Source organism: Doryrhamphus excisus, chromosome 21 (genome assembly GCF_030265055.1).
Source record: "Doryrhamphus excisus isolate RoL2022-K1 chromosome 21, RoL_Dexc_1.0, whole genome shotgun sequence".
Lineage (NCBI taxonomy): Eukaryota > Metazoa > Chordata > Actinopteri > Syngnathiformes > Syngnathidae > Doryrhamphus > Doryrhamphus excisus.
In genome coordinates this window covers 5,557,294-5,576,533 of record NC_080486.1, presented here as the reverse complement: position 1 = coordinate 5,576,533, position 19,240 = coordinate 5,557,294, and the positions used below count along the sequence as shown (strand labels likewise).

At 36.4% G+C, this 19,240-nt stretch overlaps 1 protein-coding gene across 3 annotated transcripts in view; it reads right to left on the bottom strand.

The window, feature by feature from the left end:
* kcnh2b (potassium voltage-gated channel, subfamily H (eag-related), member 2b) overlaps positions 1-19,240 on the bottom strand; it is a 274,228-nt gene that overhangs the window by 26,938 nt on the left and 228,050 nt on the right. For all 3 annotated transcript variants that reach the window (XM_058059603.1, XM_058059604.1, XM_058059605.1), the window contains 3 exons: positions 3,640-3,819; positions 1,636-1,739; positions 1,420-1,558 (listed from right to left, as the gene is read on the bottom strand). In XM_058059603.1, the coding sequence (XP_057915586.1) occupies positions 1,420-1,558; positions 1,636-1,739; positions 3,640-3,819 (423 nt within the window). The remainder of the gene's footprint in view (positions 1-1,419; positions 1,559-1,635; positions 1,740-3,639; positions 3,820-19,240) is intronic.

The window sequence follows — 19,240 nt, the reverse complement described above, 5'->3', positions numbered from 1 at the left end:
CAAACTATTTATGGGGTTTGGCATAAAACTGAAACGGAAACTAGCCATTCCTAGCATATTTTAGTCGCACTTTTTTCATAGTTTGGCTGTTCCTGCGACTTATACTCCAAAGAGACTTATGGTAATGGTTTAATTTCATTTGAACATGCATCAGATTACAATTGAATGCATCACATAATCAGTTCACAGTTCCACATGTCCAAAAGGAGTAGGAAGAAGCAAAGCTTATTAAATCCTACCCCTCCATCTGGTACTTTTACAATCAGTAACTGTTACATTTGTTCACTTCCTGCTTTCCTAATATAGTTAAAGTTATTAATTAATTTATTTTTAATTATTTAATTATCTATTTTTAAAAATGTTTAGAAAAATTTAAATTTTTACATTTTTTAAATTTTTTATTTTTTTGTCCTGTACAATTTTTAAATTTTTAAATTTTTAAATTTTTAAATTTTTAAATTTTTAAATTTTTAAATTTTTAAATTTTTAAATTTTTAAATTTTTAAATTTTTAAATTTTTAAATTTTTAAATTTTTAAATTTTTGTCGCGTATCGAAGTACGAGGTAATGTGACCATACAATGACATAATAGGTAGCATAGTAACTGTCAATATACGTATATATATATACATATACATATATATATATATATATATATATATATATATATATATATATATATATATATATATATATATATATATATAGCACATCATGACTGGTTGAAGACTCTTCATCCTTGTATTTAGCAAACATCAACTGCTTGTATTGTTTCTTGAATTGTCTCATCATTGTGCATTGTTTGAGTTCCTTACTCAATCCATTCCGTAGTTTGATTCCACATACTGAAATGCTATGGCTTTTTAACGTAGTCCTAGCATATAAGCAACAGGGGTTCCCAAACTTTACTGACTCAGGGCCCACTTGAAAATCTAAAAAATAAACGGTACATAAACTAAATGTTGCATTTCTTTTTTTATTTTTTTTATTTTATTATTATTATTTTTTTACTTATTTTTTCATTATTTTTATTATTTTATTATATTTTTACTTTTTTATTTATTGTTATTATTTGTATTATTTGTATTATTTGTATTATTTGTATTATTTTTATTATTTTTATTGTTATTATTATAAAGATTCAGGATTGAAATGAAAGCAGGAAGATAAAGGAAGCCCAAACTTTTAATGTAATTAATTCTCATACTTTTTATAATTGCATTCAAGACTGAAAAGCTACGTTCCAATCATAAACTGTATAAGGTTCCTAAAATATTGTGACAGGTCAATAACACTCAAAAGGTTATTAATTAGGCCTATAAGTATTTTTTTTAATCATGCAATAAATATTTTACAATAAAAATAATTTAACATCTCAACATCTCTCCTTCCTTCCCCCCTCTCTCCAGTGTGGCGTACCTCCTCTCCACTGCGATAAATGAGAAGATCAAAGGGAATGGCGGCCACCATGTCAATGAGGAACCAGCCTTTAAAGTAGTGCACGGCGATACGAACCGGGTGGCTCACCACCTCATCGTTGGAGTTGACATACGTGGTCCTGTGAAGAAGAAATCGGTCACAACCAAAACGACACAGGTTGCACGACTGTAACTGCTGGTCAGATATCATTTAGACCTGAAGTTGATGAGGATGTCGATAATGAACATAATGTCCACTATGAGGTCCACCACATTGAGAGGAGAACACGAATAACCACATCGCTGCATGGCTGCTTCTTCCTGAGATGAAAGGATGATAGAAAAAGACGAGAAGATCATTATCAGGCTGCTAAAATTAGAGGACAGATCTCAAGAGTCTACCGCCTGCAGGTAGGTGAACATACACGATCTGGACAACAATAATGGGTCACCAAATACATTATGACAAAAGGTGCCATATCCAAAATAATTTATACTCTATATACAGTTGAGATGCAATTATCTGTGGATTTTTTTTTTGTTACTTTATTTTTTCAATTTTTTTAAACAAAACGTCAACATCAATACAAACAAACTCAAAACAAAAAAACAGTTTACAAGTTAGTTATTTCACATTTCTTGTCATGGTGCAATTTGACTCATTTCCTTGGTTTCTGTCCGTGAACCGTGTCCACAAATTTAGAGTGGTTCATACCCGGTATGGTCACTCAAAATTTAGAGTGGTTCATACCTGATATGTTCACTCAAAATTTTGAGTGGTTCATTCCCGGTATGTTCACTCAAAATTTTGAGTGGTTCATACCCGGTATGTTCACTCAAAATTTAGAGTGGTTCATTCCCGGTATGTTCACTCAAAATTTAGAGTGGTCCATACCCGGTATGTTCACTCCAAATTTAGAGCGGTTCATACCCGGCATGTTCACTCAAAATTTAGAGTGGCTCATTCCCGTATGTTCACTCAAAATTTAGAGTGGTTCATTCCCGGTATGTTCACTCAAAATTTAGAGTGGTTCATTCCCGGTATGTTCACTCAAAATTTAGAGTGGTTCATTCCCGGTATGGTCACTCAAAATTTTGAGTGGTTCATACCTGGTATGTTCACTCAAAATTTAGAGTGGTTCATTCCCGGTATGGTCACTCCAAATTTAGAGTGGTTCATACCCAGTATGTTCACTCAAAAAACAGAGAGAATATGCAAACTCCACACAAAGATGGCCGAGTGTGGAATTGAACCCTATAATCCTAGCTGTGAGTACTGCGTGCTAACCACTCAACCGCCAATGCTCCCAACGTGATTTGATATAAATACCTATCTTTCCTTAACACAAGGTGGCCCAGATACAATGTCACATGAAAAAGTCACATTGTAACCCAAAATCCTCTCTATAGTTTTACATGCCCTCTTCCAAAAATTGGTGATATTTGGGCAGAACCAAAACACATGAATGGTTAACATTAACTGTACCACACTGACGCTAGCATGGCTGGGTAACTTTCATTTCTGGTGTAATAAAAAATCTGATTATATTCTTCCAGCAATGCTCCCTCCAGACCCGAGATGATGTTGTGGTGTTTTGGGTCATAATCATACCCAACCATTCAGTTTCTGTAATGTTTGTTTTGAGCCTGTTTTGAGCAGGCAGAGGTGACTTTGGACTCGTCAAACTTGCAACTCGACTTAAATCTATATTTAGTATATCGTTCTTACAGCCACTACTGTCGTTATTGCTAGCATAAGCACGTTACCGCTGAGGTCTTCCTCTTTGGGTTCAAACAGTCATGCAAGAAAGATGGCAGTAGACGATAATTCAGAACCTCTGTGCTTAAAATCGGATATGTGGGAGTGCTTCGGCTTTCGAAATGGGGGTGATAACTTGTACAGCAGTATGGTGGTTTGCAAGCTTTGTGGTGTCGATATGAAATATCACCAAGCTAGCTAGCTAGCTGATCCAAAATTAAATGAGGTCTATTTCGGAGAAGCCATGGTACTATGGTTATGTAACCGAACATTGCTAGTAAAATGTATCCCCAGTCAAAGTATTCGGCTAATGTCATTGTTATTATGAATTTCCAGCAAGATAACATATTTTCCCACAGAACAACCTCATTGAATGCATCTGTTAAAACAAACAACAAGGGTGTAGATCACAATTCTGTGCTAAATCCAGAATCCCACATCCCGAGCATGACCCACACCTACCATGTCATTTAGGAGGAAAGCGGCCGAGTAAGGTGTCAGAATGGCGGTGTAGATGACCAGCAGCAGGATAAGCCAATCCCAGACGGCCTTGAAGGGGCTATAGTGCAATACTGTCCAACTGTGGATGCGAGGAGCTTGAAGCTTGTATTCCGGCAACACATCGGCGCCCAGAGACAGAACCTGGACAGAAAGGTAGACCAAGAAAATCATCACAAACAATCAAAAGTAGGCAGCACTGAAAAACACATTGAGGCATGAGAACCAACATGAACAATCCCTTACACACACACACACACATATTGATTGGTGGTAATGTGCATACAAAAGAAAAGTTCCATATTAAAACTCACGCAGGGAATACAATTTCATTATTATGGTGCACAATTGCTTTATGGCCACTAATATATTCAAGCATCTGCACTTGCAGGAATGAATCCGTGACAGGCATGAGGGGAGCTTGTGTCTCGCTGCCTAATAGAATCAAACAATGAACCCCAGAAGCTTGGCTAAGGCCGGAAGAATACCGAGCATCAGAATGCATTTTTGACACAACACACACACACACACACACACACACAGTCAGCCAAATCCTGCTGGATTTTTCACAATGTAATGTTCACAAGGGTACATTTTTTATTGTAGCGCGATAGTGTTATGCAAATTCCACTGCTGCCCGTGTTTCAAAATGAACATCACGCATAAAAATATTGCAATGCAACTGAAATGCGACCTTAAGTCCCTCACAACACGTCTTCATTGTGTACAATTTCGGAGCTCATTCAAAAGAAAGCATTTTCTAAAAGTTTACTTCAGTTTTTCAACATACTCTTGTGCATACCCCAACCACTCGGTTTGCCCTTGAGTGTAGTGTGTCATTCTGCAGACACAATCGCCCACGCCAGGCCAGGCCAGCTGAGAGATATAGTCTCATGTCTACATGTCTAGGGTCTTCCCTGAGGCCTCCTACAGGTCTAAAATGCACCCAAAGGAAGGTGAACCACTCTAAATTTTGAGTGAACAACCCAGGAATGACCCACTCTAAATTTTGAGTGAACATACCTGGAATAACCCCTCTAAATTTTGAGTGAACATACCGGGTATGAAACACTCGAAATTCTGAGTGAACATATCGAGAAGGAACCACTCTGAATTTTGAGTGAACACACCTGGAATGAACCACTCTAAATTTTGAGTGACAACCCAGGAATGAACCACTCTAAATTTTGAGTGAACATACCGCATATGGGGGCAGCACAGCGGTCTAGTGGTTAGCGCGCAGACCTCACAGCTAGGAAACCAGGGTTGAATTCCACCCTCTGGCATCTCTGTGTGGAGTTTGCATGTTCTCCCCGTGCATGCGTGGGTTTTCTCCGGGTACTCCGGTTTCCTCCCACATTCCAAAAACATGCTAGGTTAATTGGCGACTCCAAATTGTCCATAGGTATGAATGTGAGTGTGAATGGTTGTTTGTCTATATGTGCCCTGTGATTGGCTGGCGACCAGTTCAGGGTGTACACCGCCTCTCGCCCGAAGACAGCTGGGATAGGCTCCAGCACCCCCGCGACCCTCGTGAGGAAAAGCGGTAGAAAATGAATGAATGAATGAATACCGCATATGAACCACTCTAAATTTTGAGTGAACATACCGAGAATGAACCACTCTAAATTTTGTGTGAACATACCGCATATGAACCACCCGAAATTTTAGTGAACATACCGGGAATGAACCACTCTAAATTTTGAGTGAACATACCGCATATGAACCACTCTAAATTTTGAGTGAACATTTAGAGTGGTTTAGAGTGAAATTTAGTTGACCTTCCTTTGGGAGCATTTTAGACCTCTAGGAGGCCTCAAGGATTAATGCAGGCAATTTTTTTTAGAATGTCCCCCTCCCAAAAAAATAAAAAACATTCTGCACTTCTTTTTACTACCCTTTCTCTTCTCTCATGAGCTAAAAGGTATATTTGACTTTTTACGCTTTCAATCTATCCATCCATCCGATGCATCACAATTAATAATAATAACCCCTCTAAGATATATGCTTGATTACGGCTGTCTTATCAATACAATAATATTTTCCAACATCTCCCTTCCCATATCATGGAGTTGGCAGTCTACCGAATTGAATCCCCACTCTGGCATTGAACCCTGAAGATGATGTGATGTATTCCGTCTGCATTTAACGAGCCCACGTCACTATTGTCTGAAATTGCACTGCTTAGCAGGCAATTAAACATTGATTAAACTCGACACGCAACCATTACTCAAGTCTCGTTTGTCATGTTACGCTGTCGATACCGGTGGAAAGCTACATGACGATATAATTGCTTTTTAATCATTTCAACATTAAATAAGGACCTGGGCTCAAACTGTCGGCTCTATTTTATGGTGCTGCTGGATTTATGTGGTTGGAAAGGACGGAGGGGAAATTAACAATGGCAACACATAAATCATATTTAAATCAGATATGTCAGACGCTTAATTACAATTAAAAGGCTTCCAGAGATGACTGTGTATGTAGTACATAAAAAAAGTAAACTGTGATGGTGGATGGCAGAAGTTTAAACAGACATTTTACTGATATGACCTTTTTCATTAAGCAATGTACGAACAAACATTGCTATTTTATAAAAATAAAAACTATTAAACACATTTTTTTGGCCATTCCAGACCATTCATTCATTTTCTACCGCTTATCCTCACGAGGGTTGCAGAGGGTGCTGGAGCCTATCCCAGCTGTCTTCAGGCAAGACGTAGGGTACACCCTGGACTGGTGGCCAGCCAATCACAGGGCACATATAGACAAACAACCATTCACACTCACATTCATACCTATGGACAATTTGGAGTCGCCAATTAACCTAGCATGTTTTTGGAATGTGGGAGGAAACCGGAGTACCCGGAGAAAAGAAAACATTGCATTATCATGCTAGGTGTTAGCATGCTAACATTTTGATGTTAGCATTGCTACCATGTTAATGCATAGTAGCATTTTTTGTTATTTTTATGGGTTGACACATATATGCACTCATCATGCTAATGTTATCATTGCTAGCATGCTAATATTAGCATAGTACAATTTTAGATGTTTTCATGGGCAGACACATCTATAATGCTCTATGGTAACATGTTAACATTAGCATAGTAGGATTTAAGCCATTTTTGTAGGTAGACACTACTGTACTGTACTCTGTTTTAACATGCTAAAACTAGCATGTTAACATTGCTAGCATGCTAACCTGAACATATATATTTTTTTGGAATGTGGGAGGAAACCAGAGTACCCGGAGAAAACCCACGCATGCACGGGGAGAACATGCAAACTCCACACAGAGATGGCCGAGGGTGGGATTGAACTCGGGTCTCTTAGCTACGCTAACCACTCGATCACCGTGCAGCCCATATTGTGTTCTATGGCTATATAAACATGGGGCCTACCAAAAGATTCTTTAGTAATCAGCAGTAGAGCATAGGTAAGTTTCAGGAAAATATCAGTTCCCAACTAAAAAAGGACAAAATCAGCTTTTTGTGAAAAACTTTCACTTTGGCACAAATATTTGTAGCTTTTTTTTTTACAACTAAGAATTCCACCTCAGTTTCGGTGAAGTTCCGCTTGTTGGTGATTTGGCTCACAACGATATGAAGTAATTCAACACTATTTAATAATAATAAATATGAAAAAATATATGGTTTTGTACTAACTCATTGTATGACGTCAAAAGGCACCGCACAGAGCTAATGTGAGCCTACAACAGGGATTTCATTCTTGCGGAATACTTCCTGAGAGCCAGCGACGGATTCAATGTGAGCCCAGGTTAAGTTTCCTTTCTAGCCTTAAGCCATGATTATGATTTATGTTAGCACTTTTTCACTTATTTGGTTTTGTTTTGGGCTGCATGGCGGACGAGTGGTTAGAGCGCAGGTCTCAGAGCTAGGAGACCTGGGTTGAATTCCACCCTTGGCCATCTCTGTGTGGAGTTTGCATGCTCCCAAAAACATGCTAGGTTAATTGGTGACTCCAAATTGTCCATAGGTATGAATGCGAGTGTGAATGGTTGTTTGTCTATATTTTTTAAAGTTGTAATATTATGAGAAACAAACAAAATAACAATTAAAGTTGTAATTTTTGGAAAATTGGGTGCAAAAAAATGTATAATATATATTACGGGAATAAATTATAAATGACAATTATAAAACAGCTGTACTTTTATGAGAATAAAGTCAAAATATTATGAGGAAAAGGTCACATTCTAACAAAAAAAGTTGTAATTTTACAGGAATAAACTAAAAAAAAAAAAAACCATCATTTTATGGCGACTCCAAATTGTCCATAGGTATGAATGTGAGTGTGAATGGTTGTTTGTCTATATATTTTTTTTGTAATATTATTATATTAGTTGTAATATTATGAGAAACAAACAAAATAACAATTAAAGTTGTCATTTTTGGAAAATTGGGTGCAGAAAAATGTATAATATATATTATGGGAATAAATTATAAATGACAATTATAAAACAAATCTACTTTTATGAGAATAAAGTCAAAATATTATGAGGAAAAGGTCACATTCTAACAAAAAAAGTTGTAATTTTACAGGAATAAACTGAAGAATAAAAAATAAAATAACATCATTTTATGGCGACTCCAAATTGTCCATAGGTATGAATGTGAGTGTGAATGGTTGTTTGTCTATATGTGCCCTGTGATTGGCTGGCCACCAGTCCAGGGTGTACCCCGCCTCTTGCCTGAAGGCTCCAGCACCCCAGTGACCCTTGTGAGGATAAGTGGTAGAAAATGGGGGGGGGGGGCACTTTTCACCAATGTAAATTTGATATTGGATTTATTCTGCACATTTTCTATCGATGTATAACCACACAGACCAAAAACCCAACTTCCAGCGAACCGACTGCAAAAAAAGACAGCATGTGTTCTTGTACAAAATAACTTCAAATGTGGACATGACTGAACTAAAATTATTTTGCAGACTTTCACATCAACTACATAAGCACAGACAGCTTTTATTTGATGTCTTAAAATAAAAAAAGTAGAAAGACGTGGAATAGAATGACCCTACATCACCTTTGGGTTCAGCTATTTGTCGTCACATGGGGGCTTTTATTCAACATGACACTGAGTCTGCTCAAAAAGTGTGAGCGGCTCTCAGAGGGGAGCAGAAGGAAGGGGGGGGGGGGTTAGGTGGGGGGTGAGGATAACGGCAGCTGAAGGCACTGAGACAGCATGCTTCCATCTAACTGCTGATGTTGCACTTTGAAAAGCTTGGTGTGAACTCCAAAAATAGAAGTTACTCATGCAAGGAAAAAAAACACCAAAACATTCATTGATGTTTTTTGTCAGACAGTAATTAGTTTAGGAGTAATTGAAGCGTCTTTTACAAATAGAGGGATGATACTTACTAAGTTTTAGCTTTAAAACGATGCTAAGGTTCACATTAGTGCTTGCTTGTTTTCATTGTTCACTGTATTTGAATTCTGTTCAATTTTTTCAAAAATGGTTTGGTTGAGATTTTAGCTGACATTCTTCCACTTCCATTGATGTAAAGCAGGGGTCTCAAACTCAATTTACCTGGGGGCCACTGGAGCTAGGGTCTGAGTGAGGCTGGGCCGCATCAGGTTTAAAAAACAACAACAAAAAAACGCATTTATAAAAAAAAAAAAAACATAAAAATAAAATAAAAAAACTGTCTTTAAAGCTTTTGCTTCTGCTATGCTCGACACTTTTTAGTGTTTTGGTTCCGGTTTTCCACAAGAAAAGCTCTGAAAAAACATACCACTCTTATAAATATATTAATTTTGTATTTTTATACACAAAATAAGATGGAAAAAAATAAATTAAATAAATTAATAAAATACATCAGCAAAAAAATTAAAATAATTAAAAAATGCAATAAAATAATAAAACAGCAAATAAAAAAACTTAAGACACAAAATAAGATGGAAAAATAAATTAAATAAATAAATAGAATGAATCAGTAATAAAAAATAAAAATAATAAAAAACAGAAAATAATAAAACAGCAAATAAAAAAACTTAAGAAACCACATATAGTTAATAATAATAATAATAATAATAATAATAATAATTATTATTATTATATTAAATAAAATATAATAAACCACAATAATTAATAGTTAATAATAATACTAATAATACTACTACTACTACTAATAATAATAATAATAATAAAATACGGTATTTATATTATTATATTATATTATATTTTATTTAATATAATAATACTAATAATAATAATAGTAATATTAGTTATAATATTATTATTATAACAATACTAATAATAATAATAGTAATATTAGTTATAATAATATTATTATAACAATATTATTATTATAACAATATTATTATTATTATTATTATTATTATTTTATTATTATTATTATTATTATTATTATTATTATTATTATTATTTTATTATTTTATTATTTTATTATTTTATTATTAAATAAAATATAATATAATAATATAATATTAAATACCGTATTTTCCGTACTATACGTCACAGTTATACTCCAGAGCGACTTATAAATGAAAAAAGTGTTTATGTTACAAAAACACTGCACACCTTTTCTGTTCATGTTTATTTTTTGTGTATCTGAATAAGCATTGTGTTAACATATCTTGCACCTATTCAGCCTGTTCTCTATTCTTTTATTAATGTTAGAACTTGCCTTCCAAGATGACGTAATGTCTGTTTTGGTTAAGTAGTTTGAAAAATAAATTACCCGCAAAAATTCGACTTATACTGCAGTACGACTTATGTATGTTTTTTTCTACCGAATTATGCATTTTTGGCTTTGTGTGGCTTACACTATGGAGTGACTTATAGTCCAGAATTTTTTTTAGTTTTTTGTATTTTTTTTTTGTGTCCGCAGACAAAGTAAAACTCGGTTAAGCATTTGCAAGAATAAGAATGTTTGTTAAAAATATGGACCACTATTACGACGACATCTCGACTTTTGATTGAGAAAGTGAAACAAAGGATTTCAGTAATATATGAGCTGGCGTAAGAGACTGAAATAAAACAAAACCAGTACCAATGTATGTACCTTAAAGTGCTAAAGGGGGCGCAGCAGCTGTCAATCTTACTTTGTGTCTGCTCACACTGCCTATTCATTATTTAATGATATTTTCTCTAAAACACCCAATACGCCTTTTTTCGCCTGGAAAGCCTCTGCAAACATGGTCAATATTTCAGAAATAGCAACTGGTCAATAATTTATACACAGTCAAACACCAGTGCTCATTCAGGCCTGGACTCGCTATTAGAAAAATCTCATTCCAGCAAGAGGAACATACATTTTTTAGAAGCCTTCCAATTTAATTTCTACTGTAAACATACCAGCCTGTGATGCTTACTTTGGTAAGCAATTCAGCTCATCTGTTTGATAACCGTTTAATAATGCAAAATGAAATCATGTGTGTTGAGGTAAGGTCTCTATGTTGGCCTCGTTGGGGAATTGAGCCAATACGCAGACCGACGCCACGAACATAAGACGCTAAAGTTGACTGTATATGTCAATATATTAAAATGTCGTACGCACTCACCTATACACTTCGTTTTGTGTCGTGGTTACAACACACAGTTATACCTCGCCATTTCGCTGCTTTACTCTTACGTTTTTTTTATAGACTTATAAATTATGGCTATTATTAATTTTCAAAAATATGTCATTGAGAAAACTCATTCAAACAGATAACACACAATGCTAACATGTGAGTCTGTTATGCTTATGTATGTCTAATGTGTGTTATTTCCTGTTATTATTATGTACATATGTACTGTATTGGGTAATAAGAATGTAAAGGGGACTATAGGGTTGTTATTTGATGTCCAGAGTGCTCTAATGCTAAATATTTCAAAATATAAATAGTGTTTCCAAACATACCATTTAAACCAGGGGTCTCAAACATGCGGCCCGCGGGCCAAATGTGGCCCGCAGGAGACTAGTTTGAGGCCCCCGCCTTGATATGAAAGTTTAATGTTAGTGCGGCCCGCGCAAGTTTGATATGGATGCTGTATGGTATCATGTACCCAGAAAAAATTATTACGTTTGATTAATGTTCATGTTAAAGGTTAAATAACTGTTAATAGTTATCCTCCCTATCCGTGTGGAAGTGGTAAGTTTTTGGCTATTTAAGTTTAAAGGAAATAACTTGAAGGCTACCGTTTAGGTCGCTAGCTCTCTAGTTTGCGAGTTAGCATGTGTCTCAAGACCCTGCAGTTGCGCAATATGTTGTAAATAAAAAAAGTATAAATGTGACTATAGTCGTGTTTTGTCATGTCTACAGGGCTCTAATAATGCTTTGTTCATTTTAATCTGAAAAAATAATTTGTCTACCCACCAACTATATGTGGTTTCTTAAGTTTTTATTATTTGCCCTTTTATTATTATTATTATATTTATTTTTTACTGATTGATTTTCTTTATTCTTGATTTGTTTATTTATTTTTCATCTTATTTTGTGCAGAAAAATAAAAAAATAAGATATTTGAGAACAGTGGAATGTTTTATCAGAGCTTTTATTGTAGAAAATCGGAACCAAAGCACTGAAAAAGTTTGTATATTTTTCTGTTTTTAATAAATGTGTTTTTTCTGAGGGGGGGGGAAACTTGATGCGGCCCAGCCTTGCCCAGACCCTAGCTCCAGTGGCCCCCAGGTAAATTGAGTTTGAGACCCCTGATTTAAACGTTGCGGAGGGGGGTTAAATATAGAAACTTCCTAGGAACATACAACTACTTACTAGTTAATTGTATGTGCCTCACGGATTCCGTCCGTATTCAATACAAAAGGCGAAATAATGATGGTGCATTCATTGCACCTGGGGAACAACATATGGGGAAGTTGAACATTAATAAAACGGCGCTTGCATCGGATTTTACCGATACCCACAAACCCATCACAATTAATCTAGATTTCAACGTCAATTTTATCCATACCCAGTGAATGAACCGATACACGCATGTGCATCGATGTTTTAGATATTTTCCACACCCTTAGTACCCATGGCTTAGTACCATGGTTCTATACACACCCAAGGTCCAATCCTGTCCTGGAAAATGACTTGAATGCTAATCTTCATCACTCACTCAACTGCCTCGTGAAAATCCATTACCTTAATTAAAACCACCATTTCTTTCCCTGCCTCATTTACAGGCCGTGACCTTACTGTAATCTCCAAAGTCAATAAAACTCACATCTTGTGAGTCCATGTAATGTAAATGTGTGTACTCATTTAGGTTACCCTGCAAAGGTATTAGATTTAATGTTCTAGCAATCATGTTTTACTCAAATGTCAGGGCGCAGACCTCCACCTTGGTTGACCTGTTTTAATAAAATCATTGTGTTGTGTTGATCAGTTACAGGGCTGCACGGTGTACGAGTGGTTAGCGCGCAGACCTCACTGCTAGGAGACCAGGGTTCAATTCCACCCTCAGCTATCTCTGTGTGGAGTTTGCATGTTCTCCCCGTGCATGCGTGGGTTTTCTCCGGGTACTCCGGTTTCCTCCCACATTCCAAAAACATGCTAGGTTAATTAGCGACTCCAAATTGTCCATAGGTATGAATGTGAGTGTGAATGGTTGTTTGTCTATATGTGCCCTGTGATTGGCTGGCGACCGGTCCAGGGTGTACCCCGCCTCTAGCCCCAAGACAGCTGGGATAGGCTCCAGCACCCCTGCGACCCTTGTGAGGATAAGTGGTAGAGAATGGATGGATGGATGGTTAGCACGCCAGCCTCACAGATAGGAGACCCGAGTTCAATTCCAGTCAAAGTCAAAGTGAAAATTGTGTTTCTCCTTTTTTAGTCGGGAACTGATATTTTCCTGAAACTTACCTATGTTCTACTGCTGATTACTAAAGAACGGAAAAATGTGTCTTTTGGTAGATTCCATGTTTATATAACCATAAACCACAATATTCTTTATAAAGTATTGCAGTTAACTAATGCACTGAAATGGACAATTTGGAGTCGCCAATTAACCTAGCATGTTTTTGGAATGTGGGAGGAAGCCAGAGAAAACCTGCAAACTCCACACAGAGATGGCCGAAGGTGGGATTGAACTGAGGTTTCCTAGCTGTGAGGTCTGTGCGCTAACCACTCGACCACCGTGCAACTCGGGTTTAAAATAAACCAATAAATGACTATGATATCTACTAGATTCTTTATGCTACAATCAAAATACTGTGCAGTACTACACTTTAGGTGTATTTGCACGATCAGTATTGCCAATACTGAAATTGCCTGTAATTTACCCAGTGTCAGATGGGAAAATGAAATCAGTGGCGAGCATACGCATTATCAACATAGCCTTCGGTTCATTTTAGAGTCCAGCCTTTGTTATTGACTACTTCTATGATAGTAACTACAAGTATTATATTGCATCACAAGTCAAGATACAAATGAACCTTCTTATGAACCACTTTTACAGTTAATAATGTAACCGTGACAACCAAGCCACGTAAATATAGCCTGACCCTGGATGTCTTTTAACCCAAAAATATCCATAACCATACCATAAGTAGACAGGATAACAGTATAGTACCTTGTGAAGTGTATGGACGTTTATTCCAATGAGAGGCCGCCATAGTCAGGCTTGAAATATTAAAGCAGCAGTGAAAGACTAATAACTCAAGTGACATTATGTGTATCCTGCTGACGCACACTCGCACGTGCATTGAAATGTTAATCTACAGCATGTAGAGACTTCTGAGTCGACCCACATTCTTAACTTTTTTAATCTCTTCCCTCTCCCGTACCGAGAAACTGTAATAATGTAGCATTGAACCGAGTGAAAGGGCATCTCAAGACTCAAAATGCAGTTCAACAAGAACCTATGCGAGGGATTAAATATGTGTCGACTAGCGCAAACATCAAACGAGGCTAACCCCTCCCCTCAACTTGTTATATGGTGGATTGAGTTTTTTGCCAACATAAACTGGACACATGCGATTTGCGTTGGCAAGCATCCTGCGCCATTTGCAGTGTACACTTGGTGCAATATTGATGAGACTTGATGACACGGCGTTATGGCTTCAGTTCACAGGGCTTTAAAAGGAAGATGCCATCATGCATTAACATTCAAACGATGGAATCAGGCCACTTGAATCAAAGAGGCAGCTGTGTGGAACCCACATACGGCCCAGACGTACAGTACACATGTGAGAGAATACAGTATGGAATATTCCATAGGCTTACTTCAGTGCAGCCGTTAACTGCAATACTTTATAGGGAATATTATGGTTTATGGCTATATAAACATGGAACCTACCAAAAGACACATTTTTACGTTCTTCAGTAATCAGCAGTAGAACATAGGTAAGTTTCAGGAAAATATCAGTTCCCGACTAAAAAAGGGAGAAAAACTATTTTCACTTGGACACAAATACTTTTTGCTTTGTGACAACTATACTGACCAAAACCCTAAAAAGGTGTGTTTTACATCAAAGTAATATTTTATTTACATATATAACACCGTCCAGTGGTTAGCAAGCAAGTCTCACAGTTAGGAGACCCGAGTTCAATTCCACCCTCAGCCATCTCTGTGTGGAGTTTGCATGTTCTCCCTGTGCATGTGTGGATTTTCCAAATCAGTATGCTCAGGTTAGCATGCTAGCAATGTTAACATGCTAGTTTTAGCATGTTAAAACAGAGTACAGTACAGTAGTGTCTACCTACAAAAATGGCTTAAATGCTACTATGCTAATGTTAACATGTTACCATAGAGCATGATAGATGTGTCTACCCATGAAAACAGCTAAAATTGTACTACGCTAATATTAGCATGCTAGCAATGATAACATTAGTATGATGAGTGTATATATGTATCAACCCATGAAAATAACAAAAAAATGCTACTATGCATTACTATGCATTAGCATGCTAACACCTAGCATGATAATGCAATGTTTTCTTTTCTCCGGGTACTCCGGTTTCCTCCCACATTCCAAAAACATGCTAGGTTAATTAGCGACTCCAAATTGTCCATAGGTATGAATGTGAGTGTGAATGGTTGTTTGTCTATATGTGCCCTGTGATTGGCTGTCGGTAGAAAATGAATGAATGAATGCATATAACACTGCAGACTATTTACACTATCCACATGTAGAACTGAACCATGTGGGTAAACACGCTCTTACATTAAAATTGTAATATAATGCTATAATGCGTAACCTCTAATCCAATGCATTCAAGGGCCACGGAAAAAAATGCAAAATCTTAGTGAAGCATAAACATGTAAAAATAGCGGGCCTTCTTACAGTCATACAGGTATGCTGTACATTTGATCATATATTTATAAATGATAACCAATTAGTTTTTTGTGGGAAAAAAAATAGCTATTTTGGCTAGCCTATTTTCAGAAAATACTAAATATAAAATTTATTTCGCAAAAATCAGTGACTCACTAATATGCCAGGTTCCATTGGGATCCACTGTTAGGGTATCCTGATATTGATATAGTATAATGGTCCTGATACCAGCACTGGATTGCATCAAAATTTCTGACATAAACACTCCATTCCATGTTGCTAACATGTTCGGGTGAGTACAAAACATGCCATGCACAAGCACCTCGTGGTGGCACACAACCAAGGGAGTTTTTCCTCATACCTATACTGTTGCTGACTATTCTCTTTTTGGGTAGTAGTATGTGTACTGTATGTGTTCACAAATACAAGAATAGTATGATTTTATATATAGAGTATACTATAGTATAATACAGAGCAATATTGCAACCTTACGTTGTTCTGTTCTTTTTCCATAAATGCCTTGCTCACCCACGGCAAGAATAAGAAACCCTTAGACTTCAAATTGAAGAATTCAAATCCTGATACCAGGTTGGAAAGTCTTATATTTGATCATCTCAGCACTACAATGAAATGTAGCGTTTAGCCTCCCTCCTCCGCACAATACCCCTTCCAATCCTTCTCTTATCTCTCCTCGTGGAAAAATACAGCTCTCTCACAGTTGGGTGACCGACACAGGCTGCACATCGTGTCTTCACCGAGGATTTCTTAATCTCGATCACGCTGATCCAAGTCAGGAAAAAAAAACTGCAGGGGCAATATATTTTTTTTATATTTAGAAACAGACAGCGTGGTGGATAGTGGTTAGCATGTCTGTTATTGGGTTTGCATGTTCACACAATGCACACAACTGCATCACATGGACTATATGGGTATCGGAATACACAATAATATACAGTTAGGTCCATATATATTTGGACACTGATATAAGTTTTGGTTTTTTACCCTTTTACTGAAACATAGTCCAAAGATTTATAGGTTTATCATGAAGGGTTTAGGAGTTTCAGCTCTTTAACATTGGCAACCCTCTTTTTAAAGGGACCAAAAGTAATTGGACAATTGATCAAAAGGTCAATTTGTCATTGAATGCATCACATAATCAGTTCACAGTTCCACATGTCCAAAAGGAGTAGGAAGAAGCAAACCTTATTAAATCCTACCCCTCCATCTGGTACTTTTACAATCAGTAACTGTTACATTTGTTCACTTCCTGCTTTCCTAATATAGTTTTTTTTGTTAATTATTTTTTTATATTATTATTATTATTTTATATTTTTCATTTATTTTTATTATATATATATATATATATATATATATATATATATATATATATATATATATATATATATATATATATATATATATATACCACAAATAAAGCTAGGCCCGTAAGAATAATAAATAAATCAATGAAATAAAAAACTGAAGCATTTTGCCGGCCTCTATATATTGACATGCGTGTTTGTCTTCCGCTTCCCTCTCACGAGGGTTCACTCTGTGCATCTGTCTCCGTCGCATTTGTCTTAGTGGGTGGAGGCGAGGCGAGGCGGCTACCAAGTGTCCACTATACAGTAATCCCTCATTTATCACTGTTAAATGGTTCCTGTAGTTTAGAAGTAGAATTCCTTATTTATAAATGTAGTATTTTCATAATTAGAGCATCAAAAACCTGTTTGACTTTTTAAATACGGTAATATCTTTAGAGCACTCTGACATGAAATAACACCCCTATAGTCAGCTTTTCATGTGTATTACCCAATATAATTGAAATAATAAGAACAAATAAGGCTTTTAAGATATAAATAAGATTTGTGCTGGTGTGTGTCGCTATAAATGTGTTCCCCAGGGGAGCTGATGTCGGGGAATGAGTTAGCGCAGTAAAAGTGACCAATATTTTTATTAGGGATTTTTATGAGGGATTATTTTGCCTCTTGTGAGATAACTCAAACCTGCAATAAAAACCAGTTGTTCAGGCAATCAAGTGTGGAACATTATATTAGGTGTAGAATACTACATATCACAGTGTCATTGAATGCATCTATGAAATGGCTTATATATCAATTTAGCCATTTTTATGCTCAAATGCTTAATGTTGGAAAAATTGCTTCTGTATTGTTGTATTGTTTTACTAATAATGGACCATATTCAACCACAAACCAGTTTGATTTATTAATATATTTTGAAAATCTGTGATAGCCACAATACTGTATTGGATAATCCAAATGTACAGTTGACTATAGGGGTGTTATTTCATGTCTATAGGGCTCTAATCACGGTAAAAATAGTAGCAAAGTAGCATTTAAGCCATTTTTGTAGGTAGACACAACTGTACTGTACTCTGTGTTAACATGCTAAAACTAGCATGTTAACATTGCTAGCATGTGAACCTGAGCATATTCATTCATTCATTCATTTTCTACTGCTTATCCTCACAAGGGTTTCAGGGGGTGCTGGAGCCTATCCCAGCTATCTTGGGGCGAGAGGCGGGGTACACCCTGGACTGGTGGCCAGCCAATCACAGGGCACATATAGACAAACAACCATTCACACTCACATTCATACCTATGGACAATTTGGAGTCGCCAATTAACCTAGCATGTTTTTGGAATGTGGGAGGAAACCGGAGTACCCGGAGAAAACCCATGCATGCAAACTCCACACAGAGATGGCCGAGGGTGGAATTGAACCCTGGTCTCCTAGCTGTGAGGTCTGTGTGCTAACCACTAGACCGTCGTGCCGCCCAAAATTAAAATTAAAATTAAGTTAAAAAAAAAAATATATATATATATATATTAGGAAAGCAGGAAGTGAACAAATGTAACAGTTACAGTTTGTAAAAGTACCAGATGGAGGGGTAGGATTTAATAAGCTTTGCTTCTTCCTACTCCTTTTGGACATGTGGAACTGTGAACTGATTATGTGATGCATTCAATTGTAATCTGATGCATGTTCAAATGAAATTAAACCATGAAATTTGACATTTGACTCCACAAATGTCAAAGGTCAGTGGGCACTTTGTTGCCTTTGCCCTTGGATGGCCGTCATGTTTTTCAACCAATTTTGCTCAAATTTTACAGCGTAGCAGCCCCTTTAAGGCGTGTAACAAAAGTGATTTGTCGAGACAAGTATGACTTATGGGGTCAAACTCTGATGTTTAATAACAGTGCCAGTATGTGTTGCGTTTGTCGGGAAAAATAATAGCACAGGCAACAAAGTGGGAGTGCATATTTTGGCAAATTTTCACCCTTTTTTGTTTTTT